Source organism: Mandrillus leucophaeus, unplaced genomic scaffold (genome assembly GCF_000951045.1).
Source record: "Mandrillus leucophaeus isolate KB7577 unplaced genomic scaffold, Mleu.le_1.0 Scaffold16, whole genome shotgun sequence".
In the NCBI taxonomy this organism is placed as follows: Eukaryota; Metazoa; Chordata; class Mammalia; order Primates; family Cercopithecidae; genus Mandrillus; species Mandrillus leucophaeus.
In genome coordinates this window covers 6101073-6110998 of record NW_012101587.1, presented here as the reverse complement: position 1 = coordinate 6110998, position 9926 = coordinate 6101073, and the positions used below count along the sequence as shown (strand labels likewise).

Below are 9926 nucleotides of genomic sequence, written 5' to 3'. Positions count from 1 at the left end.
AAAAGCCAAATTAGGCCAGTGTTTTCCAAAAGTTGGTCAACGGACTGGTCCAGAGCTGACATCCTCGAAGGTCTGGGGTACAGTGAGTGGAATACAGACAATGCACTAGTTCTACTGAAGGCAGAGCTTATTCATTTCACATAGCTCCGTTTTTATATTTTTTTAATCATTTTTAGAACTAAAATATCCTTGGTTTAATGAACGTAGAATTGGGATTCTTAATAAAAATATTTCGGTCAGAAAAGGAAAGAAAGCAATGCTGGGTTGATTGTCCCACCCTGTAAAAGGTGCTGCCCCACAGAACTTCTAGGACTGAGCAGCACTCCACTCCCTGTGCGTGGCTGTGGGGTGGGACATGCTGACTAAAACGAAGTGCCAGTAAAAAATGCAACCAGGCTGGGCACAGGGGCTCATGCCTGTAATCCCAGCACTTTGAGAGGCTGAGGTGGGCAGATGGCTTGAGCCCAGGAGTTTGAGACCAGCCTGGGCAACACGGTGAAACCCCATCTCTACAAAAAATATGAAATTTATCAGGTGTGGTGGTGTGTGCCTGGAGTCCCAGCTACCAAGAGGAGAGGCAGGAGGACGGCTTGAGCCCAGGAGGTTGAGGCTGCCGTGAGCCATGATCACGCCACTGCACTCCAGCCTGGGTGACAGAGTAAGACCTGTCTCAAAAAAAAAAAAAAAAAAGCAACAGTGAAATGTAAAGACATTTTTGGTCAATTTATTTATGACAAAAATGGGGTCCTAAAATCAGAAGTTGTTTTTGCTTTACTCCTTTTTAAATGTGTATCCATGCAAGCTTACAGACTTGGGTAAGGTCATCTGATAGCCTTAAATACAAATAAGAAAAGGCCCCCAAAATGTACTTACTGGATGGAGCTCCCCAATGATGTATGTTTTGGACATTTCCCTGGCATCTGTAGAGTGCCCGACATCCTCAAAGTTCTCAGTCGCGTCACCTCCAGCTTGTTCCCTTAAGACTTCTTCCCCACCAGGATGCTGTTCAAAGGAGAGGGAGAACACATCTTTTTTTCAGGTAAATGAATTAAGAGAAAATGGCCAGAATTTATTTAACCAAACAGGTGACTCCTTCAGAAGACACAGATGACAACAGGAGACTGTAACTTACACATAAACATGGATTAAAACAACACAGGCCTTTATATTCAGTTTCCATCATGCAAGTACAATAGGCCTAGGCAGCAGAATTGCTTGGGCCCAAGTTCAAGGCCAACCTGGGCAACACTGTGAAACCCTATAACTATAAAATGCAGTTTAAAAAAATTAGCCGGGCATGGTGGCACACCCCTGCAGTCCCAGCTACATGAGAGGCGGAGGTGGGAAGACGGCATAAGCTCAAGGGGCTGAGGCTTCAGTGAACAGTGACTGCACCTCTGTACTCCAGCCTGGGTCACAGAGGGAGACCCTCAAAAAGATAGAAGTAAAAAAAAAAAATTAAAAACAACCTTTTCCGGCTGGGCACAGAAGCTCACGCCTGTAATCCCAGGCAGATCACTTGAGTTCAGGAGTTTGAGACCAACCTGGCCAACACGGCAAAACCCTGTCTACCAAAAAATACAAAAATTAGCCAGCCGTGGTGGCAGGCACCTGTAGTCCCAGCTATTCAGGAGGCTGAGTCTTAAGAATCCCTTGAATCCAGGAGGCGGAGGTTGCAGTGAGCCGAGATTGCACCACTGCATTCCAGCCTGGGCGACAAAGCGAGACTGTCTCAAAAAAAAAAAAAAAAAAGAGAGAGAGAAAGAAGGAAAGAAAGAGCCTCTCACTAATACCATACGTTGCTTCCCCATGTCATTCATACAGCTTAGAAAAAGCATGAGGCTCGTGTCCTTCATCCTTTGGTAATGTCTGTTTTGTTTTTCTGTAAGGCTCTCAAAATTGCTCTTATTCTCCACCCAATCTATTTTTTCTTGACTCCTGCACCTGAGACTGACTACTCTGACTTCTTAGTCTAAGTGTGGCCTCAAGAGCTGGCATGCCTCCTGAGATGGCGATTCACAAGAGGCACGTGTGTGTCACTTCCCTCTGGAAAGCACCCTGCGTGCCCATGCTGGCAATGCACAGACAGCACAGCCTGTCAGACAGATAAGTTCCTACCTTTGCAGAACTCACTTTCTGGTAGGAAAAAAGAAAAAAAAAAAAAAACAAGTAACTTGCTGAAGACGCTGCCACCAGGCCACAGTGCTGCCAGGGCACAATGGAGGCACGGAGGCAGGGGCTCAACTCCGCACTGGGGAGAGGCGGGAAGAGCGTCTTGTGGAAAAAAGGAGTTTTAGTGCTTTCAGCTGCTTTAATTAGTGAACCAAGATGGTCATGATGCAGGGAGGGAAATTTTTTCTCCAAGATGACTGACAAGTGGGGCTTAGTCACAGGACAGAGGTAAGGAGGTCTAAAGACTCTCGGGGAAGGGAAGCAGCTCTCAAGAGTAATAAAAAAGGAAGTGGAGCTTGGGCAAGGCATCCTAAATATGTACTTCTGTAGAAAGAAAAAGAAACACCTTCTTTAACTGAGCTTGAATGTTATCTTAGACTCATCCTGACCTTGGGCAAGTCACCTGCAAGTGTCCAACAACTGGACAAAAACCAGCCTCCCTTGCAGAGTCGACTGTGGTCGGTCCTTAATTTCTCGCAGTAATGAAGACATCAGGGCACATAACATTGTAGGAAGGTGGATCATTGTTCTGTTTTGAAACTGTTTCTCTTCCTACTTTGTCTAAACATACCTAGTGCTAAAGAAATCCACTCCTTTTTCTTTTTATAACATTTATCCATCTATGCTGCCGAAAAATTGGGAAGTACAAAGAAAAACATTAAAATCACCTATCATCTTGCCTCCAGTGAGCTGGACATACACTCACACGTATGTGTATATAATGTTTGATAGAAACTGTGATCATTATCCTGTGCATTGTTTTAGAAAATAAAAAGGAGGTAATACATGATACAGAGGCAGGGGTGCCTCCTGGTTACCACTCACTCTGTGAACTTGGGAAAATCCGTAGTTTTTGAGGATGAAATGTATTAATGTATGTATCTGGCACATCATTTATGCTTAATAACTATTACCCAGCATTTTTATTAAACACTTTCCAGTGTCACTACGTTAGTCTGTTTTGTACTAACGTAGTACCGGAGACTGGATCATTGACAAAGAAAAAAGAGGTTACTTTGGCCCTCAGTTCTGCAGCCTGTGTAAGTATGGCACCATCATCTGCTCAGCCTCTGGTGAGGCCTCGGGAAGCTTTTACGCACAGCGGAAGGCACGGGGGAGCTCACGCATTGCATGGCAAGAGAGGAGGTGGTCCCAGGCTCTTTCAAGCAACCAACTCTGCCTGAACTAACAAAGTGAGAAGTCACTCACTACTGCGAGGACAGCACAAAGCCATTCATAAGGGATCTGTCCCCATGACCCAAACATTCCTGCTCAGCCACCTCCAATCCTGGAGGCCACATTTCAACAGAGGTTTGGAGGGAACATGTGCAAACCATGTCAGTCACTAAGTATTCTTCCTCAATGGGACTTTGACATGGCTACATGCTGTTACATTGTATAAGCATTCCCCCAATTTATTAAAATGTCTTCTGCTGGGGCCATTTAGATGATTAAAAGTCCACCTTAAACCGGCATGGGAATGCACGCCAGACGTGCAGACAACAGAAAGGCTACCTCAAAGCCAACCTCAAGCTTCCGGATTCCTCTCCCAGCCTGCAGCAATAAAAACATGGTTTTGTTAATTCCGGAAAAGTCTGCCTAAGGTTGGGCACTTCCACTCACCTACTGAGTAGAGAGAAGCCACATGGTGAGATACAAAACGACTCAGCCGGCACCCACAACTCTGTAAACTCACAGACTGCCGTTACTCGCATGGGGACTGCTTAACCCAGGAACTGTGTAACTTTTGATTCCTGTTAAGGATACGTCAGTGGAGACAAATCTCCCAGAGTCAATCATTGTTTGCCAGGGACAGCCGATGTTCAAAGGACGACTTCAAGTGAGGTTAAAAGCATGGACTTGTCTGTTTGTAAAGAATCGCAGACTTAGACAAGTTTTTAGATACAGAATTCTGATCTTTAAAGTGCTAAAATAGAGAAAATAAACATTCGATTTCATGGGGTAATTCGACAGTCTTAATCTGAAACAGAAGTACAACAGGGCAACTCCTCACCTTAATTTTTGACCAGGAACAGGAACAAGGGATACGTATGTATGAATCTACCTATCAACCTCTGGTTTTCACCTTGCGTAAACCATTTGTGGGGCAATTTTCTAACAACAACAACAAAAAAAAAGAGAAAGAGAAACATCTTGGATGATATTCGTTTCTCTGATAACACATGTAAAATTTTAAAGATTTAAAAAACTAAGAGAAAAGCATAGCTTAGAATAAACGAACTGACACTAAAATATTTTCACTCTATCCTAAAGGTCTATCTTAATAATTAGTAGGAAAATCAAATCCTAAAAATGGATATTTTGGAAAAAATAACTCATCTTGATAAGACAGTAAAAGATGAGGGTGGCTTTTTGTAATATCTAATATTTTCCTTGAAATATATGTATTATGGAGAGACACTTTGCCAAGTAAACTGAATCTAAATCATGTTTTGAAACTTGTCAATCGTGTCAATCTTCTCACTCTTGTTAGAAAATATATGCAGCAATTTTAATACGCACACATCACTTTTTGGGGGGGGGGAGCGGAATCTCTCTCTGTCACCCAGGCTGGAGTGCAGTGGCGCGATTTCAGCTCACTGCAGCCTCCGCCTCCCAGGTTCAAGCGATTTTTCTGTCTCACTCTCCAGAGTAGCTGGGACTACAGGCGCCCACCACCACGCCCGGCTAATTTTTGTATCTTTAGTAGAGACAGGATTTCACCACATTGGTCAGGCTGGTCTTGAACTCCTGACCTCAGGTGATCCACCTGCCTTAGCCTCACAAAGTGTTGGCATTTCAGGTGTGAGCCACACATTTGGAGACTAAAGAAAATGCTCTTCTTTGTCTGTCAGCATTCTGAAGAGACAAAGAGAAATTGGGAATGCTGGTGGTTATGCCATCTTGGTTACGCCCAGAGATCAATGTGTGGCAGCCGTATATGTCCTAACCTTTAGGCAGGTTAAAGCCCTTGGAGGTGGCCTGAAGAAAAGGTAAGGTAGAAAGTGGTAGAATAACAGGTAAGTAAAATTATCTGATGATTATCTAAAAGATTTAAGAAGACCAAAATGTGTGGTTACACATAGGTAAGATTAGAGGTAACAAAAGAGGTGAAATTCTCCCAAAGAACCTGAGCCTAATGGAAGCTGTGCTTCCACTTCGGTGAAGTGGGTGGCAGAAATCTGTCCTCCATAACGCACTCCTTGCTAAGCGTCTACTCATGCGACCATGTGTGGGAAGTGACCAGCTGCAGAACCTGGGGAGAGGATGTCGCGGGACAGTGAGGAGGACCCAGAGGTGGGGATGGGCATGGAGATGCCAAGCTGTTTCCACGTGAGCTGCCCTCAACAGTCTTCCGTCTTTCTAGAGGAAGATTTCCATTTGTTCTTGTTATTATGCACTTGAGTTAATTCACCCAACAAACACGCATGAAGGTCTCCATGTGGCAGCCACAGTGGGAGCCAAGATAGCAGTGGCTCCCGCCTCAGGGAGTTCACAGCCGGAGGGATGAAACAGAAGTAACTACAGGAGTAACTACCATGATGCCACTGCAAGTGACAGGAAATGTCCTGAGATGAATGAGGTTAGTGCCATGAAGAATATGACAGAGGAATGTCACCCACACAAAGGGGTCAGGACGGGCCTTGCTGAGCTGCACCACAAGGCAGGAGTGGCAGTCAACAAGGGCCAAGGGGTGTCCGGGGAAGGTGTTGCAGGGGCGGGGAACAGCGAGTTCAGGGTCTGGAAGGGAAGGACTCATAGGGTCCCAGGGTCCCCATAGGGTCCCCAGGAGAAAGGGCCAGGCCGTGTGCTGCTTTTGGGCCTCTCAAAGGATTCTGATCTTTGTCCTGTGAGCAATGAGATGCCATGGTAAGGATCTAAGTTGAGGAGGTAACGCAATCAGATTTAATTTTAAAATATAACCCAGGCTTCAGAGTGGACAGCAGACAAAAGGGCAAGAGAGGGTGAGGGAAGGCTGTTCTCTGCAGCCATTCCAGAGGGTAGGGTGGGGGCAGCTGCAGGTGCCAGGGTGTGCCCGGTGTGAGGCAGAGTGGACGAGAGGGCTTCCGGACAGTAAGGATGGCGGGGGAGACAGGAAGCACCACTGGAGCCAATGTTTGGTTTGCACAACTGAATGGAAGATGGGGCCAAATGCTGAGAACAGGTGTCAGGGAGAGAGACCACGTTTAGGGCTAAACCAGTTACCGGAACTCACTCATCACGCCCACATATCTTGTGGCTCCGAATGTCTCCCACATGCTTTTGTGAAATCTCCACTTTGTAAGTTACCCAAATATACCTTGTTCTCGACAGCATACGAGAATTCCCAGATACAACCCAGGGAACACCAATAACTGGAAATGGCTTTTGCTTTTTGCATCTACAATTTAAAGGTTAGCTATGGGAAAATAAACAGGAAATACACTTTAAAAGATTGAAGGTCGACACAGCCTAAATTCAGAAGACATTAACTGCCACACCCCTACCCAATGCAATACTAAAGGACTCTCAGGAAGACACAGCACACCCCTGCATTGTAAGCAGCAATGTCGGCTCCCAGCTCCTGTTGCTCCATGGCTTTAGACAGCTCACATATAAAAGTTCGCAGCAGAATTTTGCACAGCGGTTCTCTTGTCTTTGAGTTGCCTTCTTTATTTGCCTTCCAGGGGAACAGGCTCTGCTTGTGTTCTTCCAACCTTCTCGGCCACCACAGTCTCCCGATGTCTACGTGTCTAAACACAGGAGCACCCTGGGCTCAGTCCCTGGCCCTCACCCCTCCTCCATCTGTGTTGGCTTTCCTGATGATCTTATCAAGTCTCCCCACTTAGAGTATCATCTGTCAGCCAAGGAAAGCAGTGGAAGAGCCCCAGGTCCCTCCCACGCGCAGACGCTACTCAGCACTTCCACTCCACAGCTAACACACACCCCAGCATAACAGGACCAAACGGCATGTCTCACTTTCTCCCCCAAAACACACTCCTTCCAGTCTTTCATTCACAGGAAATGCTGCCACCACACACCTGGATGCTGCAGCCAAAAGTGTAGGAGTCCAGCTTTATTCCTCTTTCTTTCTTCATCTACTCCATCAGCCAATCCAGTTGGCAATCTTCCAAACAGACTGAGAATCTAACCACCTCTCACCACTTCCCCTGCCACCACCCAGAACAACAGCAATTGTCACCGAGCTGGTCTCCCATCCTCCCTAGCATCAGTTCCCCTGAGATTGCCATGCCATGAAGACTTAGAAGCTGATTATGGTACCTTGGGAAAGGATCATGCTGCCGTAGTCTAGAGGGGTGGCAGTAATGGTGATGCAGAGATAGAAGGTAAAGTAAGGGAGTTTCAGAGATGAAACAAATGCCTTCAGTGATATTCTAACGGTAACAGGTTCCCACTGCTGTTAACAAACATCCAGTATTTGCCATGTCCTACAAGGCCCTTGCTCATGAGCATGGCCACACAGCCTCTGGCAGGCCCTCCAGCTGGCCACACTCGGTCCCCATCTCAGAACCCAACATCTGCCTTCTGCTTGGGATGCTGGTCTCCCAGACCTTTACAAGATTTCATCCATCACCTCATTTATGCTCTGCTCAAACGTCAACACCTCAGAGCCCTCCCCTGATTTCCCCATCTAAAGCAGCCTGCCTGGGTGTGGTGGCTCACGCTGGTAATCCCAACACTTTGGGAGACGAATGTGGGAGGACTGCTTGAGGCAAGAAGTTCAACGTCGCAGTGAGCTATGACTGCATCATTGCACTCCAGCCGAGGCAACAGAGCAAGACCCCATCATTCACTAAGTTAAATAATTAATTAAAGCAGCCTGCCTGTGTCCCCACACTATTGCCTTTATCCTTTACTGCTGTATTTCCCTCTCAGTATTTATCACTACCTACAATTATTGTCAGCCCTCATATCCATGGGTTCCTTACCCGTAGATTCAACCAACCATGGATGGAAAATATCCAGGAAAAAAAACTGCTTCTGTACTGAACATGAACAGGCTTCTTTTCTTGTCGATGCTTTCTAAACCATACAGTCTAATAACTGTTTAGCTAACATTTCCATTACATTAGGTATTATAAGTAATCTAGATTTAAAATATTCAGGAGGATGCCTATAGGTTATATGCAAATACGACATCATTCTATATCAGGAACTTGAGCACCCTTGGGGTTTGGTATCGAGGGAGGTCCCAGAGCTCCTCCCTGGAGCATACCTAGTGACAACAACATTTCATATCAATTTGTTTCTAAGATTCATGGATCCGTCTTGTTCATCACTGTTTCTCTAACTCTTAGTTCAATACCCATAAGTATTCATTGGATAAATAAATGAGATAAGCACGGATCATTCCTACACACTGGTTTTGTAATTATTATATATAACCAGTTCAGGGGCTGATGGGAACTTTCCCTCTCATTCCAACTCCTCCTTTCATAGCACTCTACTTTTTCTGAGCTCTAACAGTTCTTCCCATTCAAATCATATGATTTCATACTTAACTGCTGTCTGATTCAGTTCATCAAAACATTTTACTGTCTACTATGTACAAGGCATTGTGTGGGACAGAAAAAAGTACATGAAACATCAACGTGATCCAAGCTTGAAGAAGCATGCAGTTCATCTGGGGATAAACAAATAGCACAGAAGAGACTTCTGGCCTTCCCTGAGACAGCCTCATAGTTCTGACTGTCTACAGATGACCCAATGGGTCCTAAACTTGCAGTAGCTGAAATATCACTGAAGTGTGGATTTGGGTGACTTTCCCTGAAGGCAGGAATGAACGAGCCCCATAGCTACCACGGGTACCTCTCTGACTCTCCAGCCCTCATCCCACAGTGCAGTTGGATGATTCTCACCTTCTTTTTTAATGTTTAAAAATGTTCCCCAGATTTATCAAGGCATATTTAAGAAATAAAAATTAAAATTGTATATATGTAAAGTATACAGTGTAAGGCTTTGATACACATATACATTGTGAAATGATTCAATCAAGCTAATCACCATATCCACCACCTCATGTACTTACCGTGTGTGTGTGTGCGTGTGCACGCGTGTGTGGTGACATCACTTAAGATGTATTTTCCCAGCAATCTTCAACTACACCAATACATTAACTGTAGTTACCTTGTGTGCAAACTATCTCTAGAACAAGAGTTTGCCACAAACCGAACTACTCTGGCAGAATACGCTGCTATCAACTGACTCATGCAAGGAGAGGCCAGTATAAAAGTTGAAGATGGCCAAGGACCAAATGAGTCTCCTACGACTCTGTGGCAGGTTTCAGGATCAAGCCGGACCTGTTTCACCATCTTGCCAACCCGAAGGCATAAAGAGGTATAGAAAGTAAAAAGTTTCCTCTTCAAAGCTCCCCTTCTTCTTAAAAAATAAATCCTAAATGTTAGAAATAATAGATTCTTTTAAAGACTAACTTTCTTCAAGCCTCCTTGCTTTGTGCTAATAACTCTTTGTTAAGCCCTATCCTATGTAATTGTTGGACATGCTCACAGACACATTCCAGCTCACAGCCTATGCCCCTTTCTCATTTGGAATTGTTATTGCTTCCTTAAACCTTTCCTAAGTAACTTCTTTGTTCTTCTTTGCACTTACCTATTTAGGAAAGTTTTAGGCTATTAGCAAACTGGGTATCAGTTTAAGAGTGTGAGGTCCTGCTCCAGCCAATGGATGCAGGACATAGCAGTAAGGACGAACCAAATGTGTAAGGGATAAATATGTCTGCTTTTCCTTTGTCC

At 44.9% G+C, this 9926-nt stretch overlaps 1 protein-coding gene across 1 annotated transcript in view; it reads right to left on the bottom strand.

Annotated features, from left to right (window-relative positions):
• Window positions 1–9926, bottom strand: part of LOC105536506 (cytochrome b5) — a 41783-nt gene that overhangs the window by 8937 nt on the left and 22920 nt on the right. The window contains 1 exon segment of the mRNA XM_011975894.1: window positions 874–1002. Within this exon segment, the coding sequence (XP_011831284.1) occupies window positions 874–1002 (129 nt within the window).